We start from the raw sequence: 17,678 nt of genomic DNA on the forward strand, positions 1-17,678 counted from the left end.
ACACCTTAATATAATTATTAAGTATACGCTACTTAATTGTTATAAGATGTATTGTTAATTTTAAATTAGATTTAACCATTTTTTTATATAACTCCTATAAAAGCTTACATCTGCGCGGAGTAAACCTTTACCCTGGCAAAGGTGTAAACAATGAAAAATAGTGAACAAAAAAGTAAATTAAGTTAAAAAAAATAATTTTACAGAAGATAAATTAAATTAATAGTTATTCCAACTTTGCTGATTAATATTTCTGACAAAATACCAGATCAAGATTATATACAGTGTTTTCTTCGTTCTTGGCCGTACCATTATATCCAGCCCATGGAGTAAAAATTATCAGGTAACAAATTTTGAAAAAACAGCAAAAAGCACATTTTTATTATTTTGAAGTAGCTGGTAGTTTTACTGAACATAGTCAGATAGTTATTTGTTGTAATATAATTAGTTTGGTTTTCACGATATAATTGCTCGAATTCAAATTGGACCTTTGAACCCCACCCTACCCTATTAAATAATAATAAATGTTAACAAATCAAAAGCTTTATAACTTCGACAATTACATATTATTATGTTATATTGGGTTCATTACTCAGTTTAGAAATACACAAAGTGGCGAGCATAGCTCTTTGGTAGCGTGTTCGATTCACACGACAGGGATCTTCGGATAAAATCCTGTCAATGACTTACAATTTATGAAAAAAAAGTGTAGTTAATTTGAAATCAAATAAAAATTGTATTTGTTAAATAGAATTTGAATAAAAATTAAGAAAAATATGATTAACAGAATTCGAATAGTTGAATTGAATTAGGAGTAAGAAGAGAAATATTGGAACTTGAAAGAAGAATGAAGAAAAAAAATGGAGTGAAGCTGAAAGTTAAATAGAATTAGAAATTTGAAAAAAAGCAAGAATTGAAGAAAATAAGAAGAAGAAAATTTAAGAAGAATATAGAATAGGATACATAAAAATTAGAATGTAAATAGATAAAAATGTTGTAGGTGGCTAAATGCTCAGAGTAAGCGAGGCAAAAAAACTAATATCTGCATAAATTTCAACTAATTAATTGATTAGTTTAGTAGCTTCACCTGAATGATCATATACGTCATATACTCAATGCCAAGCATTGATACAATATATGAACAAACAAGCATTGATACAATATATTTAATTATTCATTTTAAAATATGACAAAATCATATTATACAATTTAATCTCCATATTATCAAATTTACCTGATATCCAGCTGTTCCAGGACTATGTCTTCCATCGCAGGGCGTAACTGATCTACTGCCCAGATTAGTAGTATCAGCTGAGCAGTTTAATCCTGCGCCACTGCTGGAAGATGTTCCTGCTGAGCCTTGTGGAGGGGGCGTGCTGGTTACCGGCGTCCAATATTGAGGCGCCACTAACGAACTTGCTCCTAACCCGGATGAAGACTGAGCAGCCACGTGATGAACACTTGTGCTGGGAGAAGCTGGTGACACGGTCCATGACGGGTATGTAAAAATCGTATCAGCCGCCAAATATGCTAGAATTAGATACATTCATGTTAAAATCAAACATTGAATAAAATAATACAATAATAAGGGGTTAATAAGTTTTTACTATTTCATTTATTATGTACTCTTTGGTCAAATAGGCAGTACCTTTTATAATTTTAACCAAACTAAATAGTATTTTTTAACTTATTATTTTTGCAAGTTTATAACATATCTCTGCTTTTGATTCTCAATATAATTATAATTACTATAATCACATTTTTAATTATAATTATAAGTATTTCATAATTAAAATTTACCTCAATAATTTTCATATATCTATTCAGAATAATGAAAAGTATCATTATTAACTGATCGCATCCTACTTTTAACTTGATAATTAGCACTATAAATACTTCAATTTATTAAACTAGCTGTAAGTGGAATTCTGTCTTAAGGCAATTAAGGCATCCTGCTTTAAGGCAAATTGGAACTTCCCGTACCGCAATTCAAATTCGAGTAATTAAAAATAATAAATAATAATCAATAAAAGTTGATCAATGATTTGAAACTTTTAATAAAATTTCGAACCATATTAAATCACTCTATCTTAAATCATTTATTTTGAAATATTTTGGAAATTCTGAACTTTTTTTCAAAGCAATCGTACTGCTTTTACTGCATAAAGACGAAACATCAAAGCGCGTAAGAACGGAATGTAAACAAAATTTATACTTATTGTTAAATCTTTATAAAATATCTGATAATTTTATGTGCATATGTCTAATAATCATTTTTGACCGTCATATGGCTTTTTTTCTACTTTTTTACTAGATCTCCAAAACCGCTAGACCTGCCTTCATGAAAATTTGATCAGTTCTTCGTCTTGTTAATACAAGTAAAATGTTTTCTGAATTATTCAAATCGGACGCTCCGTTCTCTTAAAAACTGAGTTACCGTTTTTGGCACTTTTTGCCCCATATCTTCGGAACGGCTAGACTTGCCTTCGCCAAAAACTAATCAGCACGTTTCCTTATCAATACGATTCGAATGTTTTTTGAATTATTCAAATCGCTTCATCCGTGTTCCCAAAATCGTCGACGAAAATTTGTATCCGCACATACATACACACACGCACACACACACACATACATCCATTTTTTCGAAGGTATGCCAAAATATTCAGAAACCTCTGAAACATAAAGATATATAAAAAAATTTATTTTCGACTTTTTTGCGATTACTATAATTTACCCTACAGGAAGTTAATAAATTTTCGTTGATAAAATTAATATACAAACTACAACAAATCTTTGCTACTTACAAAAAATCGGCAAGAACTTCCGTGATTGTCCATAAGCCGCAAAAGTAAATAAAAATGGATAAGTTGAAATATATTTGAAATAATGCTAATTGTAAGTCATTTATTGAGAGGTACTTTTAATTTAACAATAATTACAAATATACACACTACTCTTAAAGTGAAATTTGCATATTTTGCAAAAATGTCAATTTTTTATTGTTTCCACAGCAATCAGAACTACTTAATTTTACATGTCCTATAAGCTATTTTGTTAAAACCTAATATTTCTTGAGAGGCAACTTATCGATTTACCATTCTCCTATGTAAAGGTTTTATATTAGCTTTACGTCTAATAGTTATCATATGATTGAATGTTTCAGCAATGTTCACGAAAGTCGACTTCCACTTATAATGATATTCCATATCATATTGAGATATATAAAATCGAGTGGAAATTTGACATCATAGCTGCCTGATGTAAGGCTTTGGCGGTGGCGGGAAAGATCAACAAAACCGGGACTAGGGAAACGTCCATTAACCACGTGAGCGAGTTTTTAAGGATTTTTGGACCCCCCCTCCCCCTTGGTGATACATGGTGATATTCAAAATTAACCCCCCTCCTCCACCAAACACCACGTGTATTTTTAGTTATGTGAAAAAACTGTAAAATTTTTGAGTGAAGTATTTTTTTTTTAAATGTTTGATTTAAAAAAAAACAGTTAAAAAATAAATACACGTAATATCTTACTATACCCCTGCCTCCCCCACGTGATATTACGTGTTTGTTTGTCAAACCCAATAAAAACCTCATGTGATTAATGGACGCACCTTAGTTGGTACTAGCTAGCCCACCGCCTATTTTAATGTTGTTGTAATTTAATCTTAGCTAAATAAAGACCATTTTTCGATGATCATTCTCAAAATATCAAAAATGCAGTTAAATCTAATTTCTTCTTAGAATGCAATTAATAAGATAATATCTTATATAATTTGGAGTAAACCCACAAAAGTACGGTTATTTTGATCGCGTTGAAATATAAATTGTATTTAACCTTTATCGGTCGGACTTCGGCGGTAGGGTCGTAAATCACCTGGGACGTGACAACGATCAAACCAATCTTTATTACAAAAAATGTAATATTTTCGATGGGCATAATTGGTAGGAAAATCTTGAAAGTAGTTAAAATAATAACTCATTTTTTATGAAAAGAGATTTTGCATATTTACCTAGGCCAGCTACGAAAAAGCTAGTGACCGATTAGGGACGATAATTATATTTCAATATATAATTTAACTAAATAGCATTCGCAAAAATACAAAAAATAAATGTCATAAATAAATAAATTGTTGCATTGCTCTTTATATATTACTTTGCTCCTTATGACTTAAATTAATTATATATATATATATATATATATATATATATATATATATATATATATATATATATAATAATATATAATAGGTTGTCAAATATCTCCCTTCCGCTTTTTTGCTCTTAGTTTATAATACAAAAAGGCGGAAGGGAGATATTTGACAACCTAACATATATATATCTATATATATATATATATATATATATATTATATATAATATATATATATATATATATATATATATATATATTAGGGTGGTCCTTAAAATGGTCATTTTTGAATTTCCTTGCTCCCAGGGGCTCAAATGGTTCCAAATAGATAAAAAACAATTCTCTGAAAGTTTTAGCTCTTAATATTAACGTTTAGATAGAGCGTAATTCAATCAAAGTTTTGTATGGAAATAGCATGGAAAAATTTTCAAACATTTAAAAAATGTTTTTTAGATGTAATTTAGCGAACAAAAGAATGAATAAAACTCATTCATTTGTCGCTAAGTTATACCTAAAACATTTTTTTTTAATTTTCAAAATTTTTTCCATGCTCTTTCCATACGAAGTTTGATTGAGTTGCGCTCTATCTGAAAGACAATATTAAGAGCTAAAACTTTCAGAGAATTGTTTTTTATCAATTTGGAACCATTTGAGCCCCTGGGAGCAAGGAAATTCGAAAATGACCATTTTAAGGACCACCCTAATATATATATAATATAAAAAAGTAATCAGGATAAATTTGCAATAGTCTGTTATATATCTGTAAGTTAAATGTGAGTCACCGTTACGAACAACAAGTCCGTCATTACAACGAGATACCAATATTGAACATTCTCAAATACAGTTAAAATATATAATTACATTTTGTGACAAAATCTACTTATGATTTGTGCTATTAAAGTTCATAATTATATAATTGTGACTCACGCGAGGACTGCGGCGAAAGATTTTTGCACGATCGTCCATGAGCCGCCGAAGTCGTAGAATAAGGTAGGCTGCGCGACGAACTCCTCCCGGAGCTGTGACTCTGGTACCTGTCAGGGCCGATCATGCCGACGCTGCTTATCGACCTGGGACTACCAGGAGACAACTGCTGCGTCGACGTGGGCGGCAAGAACCAGCCGTAGCCAGCCGACGAAGACGCTGATGAAGATATATCACGTTGGTGATGATACATGCTTGAGACTGGAATTTTTGTATTAAACATACATACATACTAACTTTTTATAGAGAATATTAGCGAATCGTAAACGCTTAAGTGTGGCATTGTACCTTAAAGCAAATAGCTGAAATTTGCTATAACAAACATTATTTAAAGAATGATTGTTTGTATCTGTCATAAAAAATTTAAAATTGCTTAAAAAAATTAAAATATGCATTTGAAAGTTTAAAATCTTCGATTTTATTTTGTTTATCAAGTTCTAAATAACGTTGAGAAAATCATAAGAATCGTTTAATAATTTTACGAATAGAATAAATAATATTCTAAATTTGAAAACTATTTTATAGCGGTTTTTCGCAAGTAGTATACAAAACATGTTATGAACTTGTAAACTATGTTTTATGCGATAAGTAAAATCGTTTATTGTGCATGTTATATGTAATTTATATTGGTAAGAAACCCCAATTAAAGTAATTTAGTAAATTTAGAAATTTACAAAATTGAATAAACAAATTATTGCTTATTGTTAAATTCTCTATAATGTTTTCTCAGTTTATGCGAAACGATTAAATTTGCTTCGTGTAAAAAATGTACTCCTATAACGTCAGTACTTTAATATTTATAAATAAGTAATTTGATTAGTTCTGTAAAAATATGAAAAAATGTATCTAAAAATAAATAAGTAAATGCGTCCATATTTAATACATACACAGATATATATATATATATATATATATATATATATATATATATATATATATTAGGGTGGTCCTTAATATGGAAATTTTCGAATTTCCTTGCTCCCAAGGGCTCAAATGGTTCCAAGTTTTAGCTCTTAATATTGTTTTTTAGATAGAGCGCAATTCAATCAAAGTTTTGTATGGAAATAGCATGAAAAAAATTTCAACTAGTGGGGTGGGTGGCATCGTGCCTTAAGGCAAATTGCTGGAACTTACAGTACCGTAACAAAATGTTCGAGGAATACTGAATGTTTTCAAATAGATTATTAAAAATATTTTAACATTGTCTAATATTTATAAGAATTATATAAACTGAATTGCAAAGTTGAAATTATTTGCTCACTATTCACAAAAAATTAAAAAAAAAAAAAAAAAAATGAAAAAATTTTTTTATTCCAGAATCAATTATTTTGTTAAGACAAGCAGAAAGTTCTTTGAATCATTCAAATCGGACGCTTAGTTCTCTCAAAAACTGCCATTTTTTACATATTTAGCTCCGTATCTTCGAAATGGCTGGGCCTGCCTTTGCCAAAATCTAATAAACACTTCTCCCAATCATTCCTAATTGAATGTTTTTTAGATCATTCAAATCAGATACTCCGTTCTCTCAAAAAGTCGATTTCTATTTTCTGCACTCTTTGCTCCGTATCCTCAAAACGGCTGGACCTGCCTTTGCCAAAAACTAATCAGCTCTTTTCCCTATCGATAGGAATCGAATGTTTTTTGAACCATTCAAATCGGTTGATCCTTGCGCCCGGAAACGTGACTGGAAATTTGTATCCATACATACATACACACATGCACACACACACATCCATTTTTCTGAGGTATGCCAAAATGTTCAGGAACCTTCAAAACGTCGAGAAATGTAAAAATTTTCAATTCCGATTTTCGGCCCATTACAATAACTTACCCTACGGGAAGTTAAAAAGTCTGCAGGGCGTCGAATTTTCAATAAAAAATGACACGAATTTTTACCTTTAATTAATTTGTCGCTAAGTTATACGTAAAAAAAATTTTCCATGCTATTTCCATACGAAGTTTGATTGAATTGCGCACTATCTAAAAGTTAATATTAAGAGCTAAAACTTTCAGAGAATTGTTTTTTATCAATTTGGAACCATTTGAGCCCTTGGGAGTAAGTAAATTTAAAAATGTTCATATTAAGAACCACCCTAATATATATATATATATATATATATATATATATATATATATAATATAATATATATAAGACTACTCGTAGAATTAAAAAAATAATTAATATTAGTAATTCTTCATTTATACATTTCGACACTTGAATCGTGTCGTCCCAAATTTTAAACAGAAATAAATACGATTTTTTGAGTTTGCAATTTTTATGTCATTAATGGAATATGGAGAATTTATTGATGAACAAAAATCAGTTTAATTTGTTTTTAGCAATTTTGAAAGACTAATGCAAGCAAATAATTTTTTCAAAACTTTAATGTATTTTACAGAAAAACCAATGTAAATGCAAAATTCAATTAGTTAATCCCGAACACAACAATATAAAAAATCTATTTTATAAAAAACATAATGTCTGACATAATGACGATTAATATTATTATTTCGATTCATGTTCACCTCCATCTGGACGTTCTTTAGCATCCAGAAAAGCTTTGGCAAATGGATTATATTTGATTTTCAGTCCCGTGACCTCTTCGTTTTGATAGGCGGTGACGGCGATGAATCGCGTCTCTGGAAACGGCCTTGTCTCCACCGTACGGGGATCCGCCCCGACTCGAACCAGATGCACCCGAGGCTCGTATTTGTGAAGCGAATTTAGCATTATTTGGCCATTACTATTCGAAGATTTGTTTGTAAGTTTAACTTTTGCAAAACTTATTGGTTCTTTTGTCCAATGCGCTCCAAAGTTTGGAGACTCAGGATGAATGTAGATTGGATTTGCCGGCGGCGCTTCTGCCTTACCACCTGGTACCTACATATTAATGTTAAAAGTTAAAAAATTGACTGTACCTTCGTTTATAAATATTATTTGAATAATAATAAATATTCTTTCATTTATAAGTTTTATTCAAATAATTAATAAATATCAAATCGTTATGTTCAGAGTTTCATTTCAGATACATTCAATACTCTTGGTATATATATATATATATATATATATATATATATATGTACAATAATATTTAACATAGCACACAGTGTCAATACATCTATTTAAATAAATACGAAAATATATCAGCATTCAAGCAATATCAATATTATATTAGGTATACCATAAATATACAGTCATATAAGTAATACACAAAACATAATAAAGTTAATTTAATAAAGTGAATTTACAAAATATTCAATGTCAATCAATAATAAAAATGTAAATTTCAGTTTCTACAAAAATTCCAAGAACAACCTATCTCTATAATTCTGATTCATAGCGGAAGAATAAATGATAGAAATCCGTGCCACTAAAAGTTTTTTCCCTGTCGATTAGTTTGAACATTTGCACCTATCTTTCTCAACTAATAAATATAGCTTTCTGAGACTTTAACGTGAAAAATATAATTTGACCAACGTAAATACTTTTTGGCAATGTTGCAAACTCAGGTAAATAGATTTGATTTATAATGCATGAAGATCATTTCAGAATATATTGCAACCATCTTTGTTAACAATAAGCAGGCTATTATGACTGAATTATGAATATGGTAGTTTTTTTGGTATAGGTAAATATAAAATCTAATGAATAAATAAATATAACTAGAGGTGCATGGCATCGTGCCTAAAGACAAAAAAAAATCTGTAAAATTTTAACTATTTTTCGAAGAAATATTCAAGCGCGTAAGAGCCGCATCGCAGTCTAACGGATAAACATTGGTACGGAGCCCATAGAAGTGTAAGCAAAATTCGTACTTATTATTAAAATCTCTATAAAACCTCTGATAATTTGACATGCATATGCCTAATGATCATTTTTTACCGCCAAATAGCATTTTTTACTTTTTTCACTCGATATTTGAAACCGCTAGACATGCCTCTTAAAAAAATTAAACGGTACTTTAATTTCTCAATACCAATAAAGTGTTTTTTGAATTATTCAAATCGGACGCTCAGTTCTCTCAAAAACTGAATTTCCATTTTTTACTTTTTTTGCCCTGAATATTCGAAACGGCTAGACTTGTCTTTGCAAACACTAATCAGCACGTCTTCTTATCAATACAAATCGAGTGTTTTTTGAATTATTCAAATTGGTTCATTGGTGTTCCCGAAATCGTCGACGAAAATTTGTATCCACACACACACCCACATCCACACACACATCCATCTTTTCTAAGGTATGCCAAAATGTTCAAAAACCTTTGAAACGCAAAGATATATTGAAATTTTCATTTTCGATTTTTTTGCGATTACTATAACTTACCCTACGAGAAGTTAATAAATCAAACGATCCAAAGATTTCTTAATGTTCGTCGCAAATGTAGAAATGCTCCCGATTTGTGCAAATTATCAGGAAGCATTTAGTATAACTAATTTTCAATATGTAAATACGACGTCAATAATCAATCCATCTAAGAATATATCATCATTATTTATATCCATTCATCGCTTTTCGCGCATTCAACATACCGGACGTAAATATTATACAAAGTACATTTCTTAAAGCAAACCTAAACCTATCAATGTCTATTTGGAAATATTAATGCAATAGATGTGTTATTGCATTGCAATTAAATAATAGCAATATGCAATTAACTCGCAAAGTTCGACATATTCACATGACCCTTTCCTACTTGTTGGCGCAGATAATCATTTGAGTTTTACAACACCCCTCAATAAAATTGATATAATAAAAATACATTTATTATATTGTAATCATAAAGCAGCAAGAATAAATTTAACAAAAACTAATAGGCGGCCATGATTCGCAAAAAGCAGAGTGAAACACAGTCCAGCTTTGTCGGTGCCGAGAATTAAAGGCATCAATTAATTTTTCTTTGAATTGCACATATAATTTATACAGTAGTGAAATACAGTAAACTTTTTTGGCAATAATGAATTTATATGCTTTCAATACGCATACTATATGATACATTTAAAGTTGAGACAGATTTCATATGGTAAAGATAAAGTGCTCAAATATAAACATGTACTATCTTACACAAGTTAATCTGTCCGTTATTAAAAGAATCGTGTTGAATGAATTAGGAATAATATTGATTATTCTTAGAATGAATGAAATATTTAAACTCACGTCCTCCGTTAGATGAACAGATCTTATGAATAAAAATAAAAAATTATATGTAACATATTAATTGTAATAATTCAATGTTAAACTTATTATACGAGTAACCACTGAACTACGTTGGTGACTATTTCATCTCATTTCTTTTTCAGACAATTATTACATCTATTAATATCATTATCACACATCATTAGTTTATTATAGAAATTTGCCAAATATATAAAAAAAATCAATAAAAAAATTAACGAATGCTTCGTAACAAAAATAATAATGTTTTAAATCTCGCTTTCACTAGTTATTACTCTTATTATCGTGGTTTTAGTTCTATTATTTATTATTATTTTTGTGCGATGTCTGCACTTTATTTAATGTACTTACAATTAGTCATACACAAATATGAAGAGCAAAAAGGCGGCAGTTGGAAACTTCGTAGTCTAGTAGAAAAATCATAAGTAAAATTAGAAAGTACAGTTTTGGTATATATTTCATAAATTAGAGAGATAAAACCATATCCACATTTTGGCCGGTTGATTGTCCTATATGCGTTTATCAATCATCAGACCACACTCTGACTTTACGAATTACTGAATAATTTATTCATATGATATTCGAAAATCATAGATTGCTTGAATTATAATTGATTTTGTCAAAAATCAACAAGATTATCAACAATATCACTCAATTGCTTTTAATTTTTTACTAATTTAAGAAATTTTAATTCAGATGTGATTAAACCTGCTTTCTCCATAAATCATAATTTTGAAAATACTTCGCATCATTAAACTAATATTACGATATAAAAAAAAATATGACGGATCAAAGAAATTAATTATTGAATATACACTAAATAACTGTATTGCATATACTATACACTTGTTTTATTTGGCAAAAAAATCTGATTTTAGGATATTAAACTATTTGTAAGCAATATGATATATTACTACATATTGCCAATCTATTATAATATATATATATATATATATATATATATATACATTCTTTCTATATAATGTAAAAAATAAATAAAAAATGCGGTAGATCCAATGATACAGCTATGGCTAATGGAGAGGGAAGCAGATGCGTAACAAAAAGACATCATTTGGGTTACGCAATTCCTTTTGGCATGCAAAATTTACAATGACTTTATACTTTTGTTAAAAAATTTCTTCATTGTATAATATTATACACTACAGAAGATTGATGAACACTATTTGTGAATAAGCTTTTCAAATAAAAAAATCAAACACGAAATTAAACTCATAGACTAGACAAATTGTATCAAAATTATACTACGAACCATTTTAGTAATATCAGTACATAGCACTAAAAAGTATTGAAGTAGTATTCATAAATATAAAGGTAGTACAACAATATTTATTCCTAAATTATTGATCTTTTTATATAATATTTAAGATTTGAGTTTATTCTGCAAAATTTCCTAAAATTTACATTTAAGGGCCCCGCTAGAACATGTAGACCTAGAAGCAATAGTAAGGGCAAATAGAAATAATTAAATATATTCAAAATTCTTATATTAGATACGGTAGAAAGATTACAAAGTAATTTATTACACGGGCTCATTGACAGCTCTAGCCAAGAAAATGCTAAAATAAATAATAAAAATTCACAAACTTGCATAACTCATGTAAGTTACTTCCATAATGAAATATTCGAAGAATATTAATTTTTTTCAAATAGATTATTATAAATGCTGTAACTTAATAATGTTCAGAAAAAAGTAAATAAACAAAATTTAATCAATCAAATTTAAAATTAAGAACATTGTCTAATATTTGTAAGAATTATATGAACTGAATTGCTAAGTTAAAATTATTTATTTGAAATATATAAGTAGGCTTTAGAACTTTAGCTAGAATTAAAATTAAAATCCAAATTATTTTGGTGATAAAAAAAATTAAAAATCAAAAAAGAAATTCCCAAAAGCAAAGGTTTCATCAACACAAGCAGAAAGTTTTTGAATAATTCAAATCGGAGGCTTAGTCCCTCCCTATCAATAGGAATCGAATGTTTTTTGAACCATTCAAATCGGTTGATCCGTACGCCCGAAACGTGAACGAAAAATTGTATCCATACAGTCACACACACACATATACATACACATCCTTCAAAACGTGAAGAAATGCAAAAAAATTTAATTTCGATTTTTGGACGATTACAATAACTTACCCTACGGGAATTTAATTAAAAGAAATGTGATATGTAAAACACACAGAAAAATAGTTTTTTACTCATTAAGATCAATCAATAATAAGTAACACCTAAATTTTTGTAGTGAAATGATTATTAAGGATTTCAATATATAGATATAATTTTATTACTTACCCATTCACCATTGACATATTTCCACCGATGTTGGTCTACTTGTACAAATTCTAAAAGCACTGTATACATCGCCGCAGGATCCAAACCAAATGCTGAAACCTTCACAACCGGAAACATTCGCCTGTAAACAAGGAAAGAGTTTGGTAAAATGCAATTTTTCTGCGGCACAATAGCAAGACACAAATTGTGTCATCATTATTAAGTTATATTACTAGGTGAATTAAAGATAATTCCATTATTTTTGCATTAGTTGGCTTTAATTATCTGTATCTCGCGTTGTATAAGTCGATTCTACAACGCGGCGTTAGAAAGATGAGATTACGTACTAAAAAAACTTTTTTGGCAGTTTTGTAATTGATTGTTTAAGCGCACGTCAAAAATAAATACTAGCAAAGAAAAAATACGCTATATTTTGCAATTCTTGTTTGATAAAGACGAAAACGCAATCCAAGCCGGTGAAAATGTGAATAGTATTTATGGTCCTGATACTGCAACAGCCAATTACGCGCAATTTGGGTTTCGTCGATTGCATTTCGGTAATTTCGATGTCAAAATGCAACCACACTGATAGGATAATTGTCAAAAATGACGACAAAATCTTGGAGTCCAATCATCATGTAACTCGATTTTGATTGCTCAGGACCTAATGATTGCATAAAAAATCGTTTGTAGCCATTTAAATAAGGCTGGATACAAAAAGAAGAAATGCAAAACCAAAAAAATTTAGAAAACAAATATATGTGCATACGCTCGTAAAAGGAAAACCTGATTATGAATTACAAATTCAGACCACAAATGCTGCTAAAAGTAAAGTTATTGCTGGATTCACTACAGTATTTATTTAGATTGCAAAAAATAATAGAAAACCTGCAGGATAGTTTAATAACTTTACTTTAAATCAAGACATATAATATTTTTAAAATTAATAAGCAATTTTTATTGAGTAATGAATTGTAAATTGTTAAAATAAAATTAAAATTAAAATAATTATTCGCACCATTCATAAAAACAATATACTTCTTCACTAAAAAGGGCATTACATTCTACTATTACTAGATTAAAAAGTTCGTTCAATTTTTATAGTAGCCTGTGATTTTCAACTACTGACTGAAATTAATGCGACGGTCAGAAGAACATCACAATTCACACCTATAAGCATTGTTTATTAGCTATTTGCTAAGCATGTTTTATATAAAATTATTTCGCAAGAAAAAACCTAAGTAGTCTAGTATTAGATCGTGCACATATTGCTAAAACGTTTCGTTTCATAAACTAATTTTATAATATTAAATAGTTACAATATTAGAAAAAAAGATATTAAGAAAAAGCTCTAAAATCATTAAGATATATATTTTTTTATATATTTTTGAAGGTGACAACTTTTTTATCAGGTTTCAAATAATATTACGGTTAAAAATTATGCTACAATAATGGGTAATAATTTGATAATAATTTTATAATGTTAAATTTCTTTAACGTGGCCATTTGAAAAAAAATCTATAATTTTGGTTCAATTCAATGATTGCTTTCTGAATGAAAAATAAAAATAGTGCAAATACATAATAAATAGGAATAGTTCTACATAAATAAATAACTAACACACATTTATTTATGTAATTTAGAAATTTAGAATTTATTTTTTCTACGGGATTTCAGAATGATCAAAATAAAAAGATTAGTCTAGAAACATAAAGACATAAAAAAAATAAATTAAATAGCTTATATTATAGCTTATTAAAAACACATATAACATGGTTTAGCTATTAATTTGTTGTTTTTTTTTCAAATTATACGCCGCGGAATGAAATTTAAATTTTATTTCATTTACATCAAACTTAAGTTTTTGTGCAAACGTGAAAAAGTTCTCGAGAGTTAAACAAATTATTGTTGTCATAAAATCCTGATTACGACCATGCTAATTCTGCTTAAAATAATTGTTTTAATTTAATAGAAAAAAACAATAAATTTGAAACATGTGTTCTAGATGCACGATGAATATTGCAAACGGTGTAATTAATAAAGCATCTTTTACAAAATTTATTTCACTAGCAAAACCTGAAAACATTATCAATTTTGTAAGACTGAATTATCAATTTTGTAATTTCAAAATTCAACTGATGTTATAATATATTAATCCACAAAATAAGAGATTAATAAATAAGTAAAATAGACAAAGTAAATTATCATATTAGCATTTTGTAGAGTTCTGATAACAAGAAATAAATTCAGATAAAACTATTACTAATTTCTTTTATGAAACATTATTTTAACGGAATACATACACGCAAAATTCAAATACAATTATCCAAGTATGAGAATTACATCTTCTAGAATTTTGGCTATAGAGATATAATAGAGATTCTTTGTGTTGTAAATAATATATTAGTATCAACCTTTTACTTAAAATTAAGATTGGGCCTATTTGTAAATTAACTAATAAAATAAAAATATTGAATTGTATATAACATACCTGCCATTTTTTGTGACTATCATCTCATTGGTGAGCGCTTGAAAGCGGATCCACAGATCCCTCTCGTCCAGCGAGATGGTGACTTTTCTGTTGGAATCGCTCTGAAGCGCCTCGCTCGAGCTGACTCCATGTTGGGCAATGACCGGGCAGCCCATCGCGGTCAGCGTGGCCGCGCTGTCGGACGTCGTGGAGCAACACACCACGGGAACCTTTTGACAATTACTTGATGCCGTATTGGCCGACTTCGATGGCAAGCAGTTCGACGTACCGACTTGTAAATGTGAATTTCTTTTGTAATCCGGCGACGTTGGAGAAGATTCAGACGATGTCCTCTCTGAGTAATTATTGCTACTTGCTAAATTCTGATAGTCAGAACAATAACGCAAACGATCATTGCTAATATAATTGTGACATTCGCCTGATTGTGCCTGATATCCGGACAAAATCTCATTACAATCCTCTGTCTTGGGTGAGGTATCTGGCGGCGTGTGGGGTAATTTGAAGACACCAGATAATCTGCAGGACTTGAACGGTATTTTGGAGAATTCGATGATAATGTTTGATATTGAGGTGCCGTATCACAATTTGAATTTGTTATTTGAACAGAATTTTTATAACAATTTGATGAATAATATGTAGATGTAGAACAGAGCACTGAAGGTGTTTGGCGTTCAGGTGAAGACTTTTGCGCTTGTTGACTAGAAAATTCTGTGTGGCTATCAGGCAGGTATGAATGATTATAATTTTGCGAATCGGTCGTCCTTTTTATCGTCGACTGATTGCGACCATGCTTTGAAGATGACGGCGATGTATGTGTCGGACTATTTATTGTGTAATTTGTCTCTGATGCCGACACACTGCAGTCAGCGGACGCAAGGCTCATGGAATTCGCAAGATTGCTTGGCGTCTGCGTTTGATTCAGGTTGGTGGTTGGTTCCGTCGCTGGCAGAATGTGCGACGCTGCCATAGCCGGCGCACGCATGTAGAATGATTTTACTGAAAATTAAAATTACCTTATGTTAGATTATAATATTGACGTATAATAAACTAAAATACTCGTTTTTAAAAATAACCGCCAAAGATTATTGATCTTTATAATAAATTAGTGTCTCGCTAAGACATGCACTCAAATATTAAATAAATATTTATTAAAAATTCTTATTATATGTTATTATTATTAAATGCCTATGTATATGTGTGCATATTTGTATATCTACATATGCATAGACTTCATTGCCATATCTATAAACTAAAATTATTAAGTTCAACTTGCAGACAATGATACAAATCATATTCTCGAAACGTTTGTAAATTTAGCGGAAAACAGAGTGTAGCATGTTCATGACATATTACTTAAATGTCTTTCCGTTAAACGATTTATGAAGTTCATCTAAAAATCTATAATTCTGTATTTTCTTTACAATTCATAATGCCTCAAACTTGTTGAGTTAACTCCAAAACAATAATTTTGAGCAGAGAAAAACTGAACACAATGTACAAGTCAACAGAAATAATATAGAAGCCTTACATCAATTAACGCTTTTGTCGTTGAATCGCTTTTGTCTATAATATCGGTACAAACATATTTGTTGAATCGAAGTTCAATATTTAGGTAACTTAAGGAATTATATTACTAAAATGTAATATTTTCATGTATATACAGCATACACGAAAAACATTTATTTTGTAAATGCTATAAATAAACTACTGAATATTTTCTTAAATTTCGTTTTCATTTTAGAACTGCAATCCTTCCGGTTAATAATGAAAAATAATTTCATTTAAAAAGCTGAGCAACTATTCAAACTATTTCATGAATTCGTAAAGAATTGCGAATAAAAACGTTAATTGCACGAGATGATCAAATAAAACAGCTTAGTACTTCTATTTAATTATCGACATAGCAAACAATATCATACGAATGGCTGTTTTGGCTCGCTACCACAAAAACTGCATCTTTGCAATGAATATAAATTGAAAAATATTTATGGAGTAACTGTTTTCATTAGTGGCAATTGCAGTATTTTTTTAGCATTAATATTTTCTTCAAAAAAATGTTAACATACTTTGACATATATTAGTGTCACCTAAATTTTTAGTATATTTTTAACTACTTTCTCTAATATACACTAGCTTCTTTAACACTAAATCTACCAACGCCAATCAAATTGACCGTTTTAAACATTTTGTAAAACGTAAATTATCAAACTTTCGTAGAATATATTAATAATATTTTCTTCACTCTGCTTCTAGTTATTTTGCTACTTTCCGAAAAAAGTGGTCAGTATGATTGAAAGAAAATAAAGTTATATGGGGCGTTGTTTCGAACAAAGACTAGGTATAATATATATTTAACAATATATGTATACTAAATAAACCATCTAAATTTATAATAAAGTTGTGGTTGGCGTGTGAAGTCAATAGTAAATACATAATAAATGGACGTTCCTATTTGGAAAATGATAAAAAAAATTGATTATACTATTCCACTTGGGAAGTTCGTTGTTCTAAAACTGATGAATCTTTTCACAGATTTTGAAGCAAATTGTATAAATCAAATTTCATAATAGTAAACTGAAAAATGTGCTT

The 17,678-nt window shown here is 29.3% G+C and overlaps 2 protein-coding genes across 2 annotated transcripts; both read right to left on the reverse strand.

Moving 5' to 3' along the window:
• Positions 1-1,066: 1,066 nt before the first annotated feature.
• Positions 1,067-5,323, reverse strand: LOC113375280 (putative protein TPRXL). Its single transcript, XM_026615222.1, has 3 exons — positions 5,074-5,323; positions 1,232-1,527; positions 1,067-1,084 (listed from the first exon to the last, which is right to left on the reverse strand). The coding sequence occupies exons 1-3, from the start codon at positions 5,321-5,323 to the stop codon at positions 1,067-1,069; spliced, it is 564 nt and encodes a 187-aa protein (XP_026471007.1).
• Positions 5,324-7,636: 2,313 nt separating this feature from the next.
• Positions 7,637-16,071, reverse strand: LOC113375281 (T-box brain protein 1). The gene is made up of 4 exons (XM_026615223.1): positions 15,544-16,071; positions 15,090-15,451; positions 12,620-12,740; positions 7,637-8,011 (listed from the first exon to the last, which is right to left on the reverse strand). The coding sequence occupies exons 1-4, from the start codon at positions 16,069-16,071 to the stop codon at positions 7,637-7,639; spliced, it is 1,386 nt and encodes a 461-aa protein (XP_026471008.1).
• Positions 16,072-17,678: the final 1,607 nt, after the last annotated feature.

Source organism: Ctenocephalides felis, unplaced genomic scaffold (genome assembly GCF_003426905.1).
Source record: "Ctenocephalides felis isolate EL2017-DRISC unplaced genomic scaffold, ASM342690v1 CF-g0.4_SCAFFOLD_01886, whole genome shotgun sequence".
NCBI classification, from domain to species: Eukaryota; Metazoa; Arthropoda; class Insecta; order Siphonaptera; family Pulicidae; genus Ctenocephalides; species Ctenocephalides felis.

Excerpts from the sequence above, each read along its gene's own strand:
- LOC113375280 (XM_026615222.1), bottom strand. The coding sequence starts at position 5,323 with ATGTATCATCACCAACGTGATATATCTTCATCAGCGTCTTCGTCGGCT. Across the intron at positions 1,528-5,073 it reads TCTTTCGCCGCAGTCCTCGC|CATATTTGGCGGCTGATACG; the intron begins GTGAGTCACAAT and ends ATCTAATTCTAG.
- LOC113375281 (XM_026615223.1), bottom strand. The coding sequence starts at position 16,071 with ATGCGTGCGCCGGCTATGGCAGCGTCGCACATTCTGCCAGCGACGGAA. Across the intron at positions 12,741-15,089 it reads ATAGTCACAAAAAATGGCAG|GCGAATGTTTCCGGTTGTGA; the intron begins GTATGTTATATA and ends CCTTGTTTACAG. Across the intron at positions 8,012-12,619 it reads AATATGTCAATGGTGAATGG|GTACCAGGTGGTAAGGCAGA; the intron begins GTAAGTAATAAA and ends ATTAATATGTAG.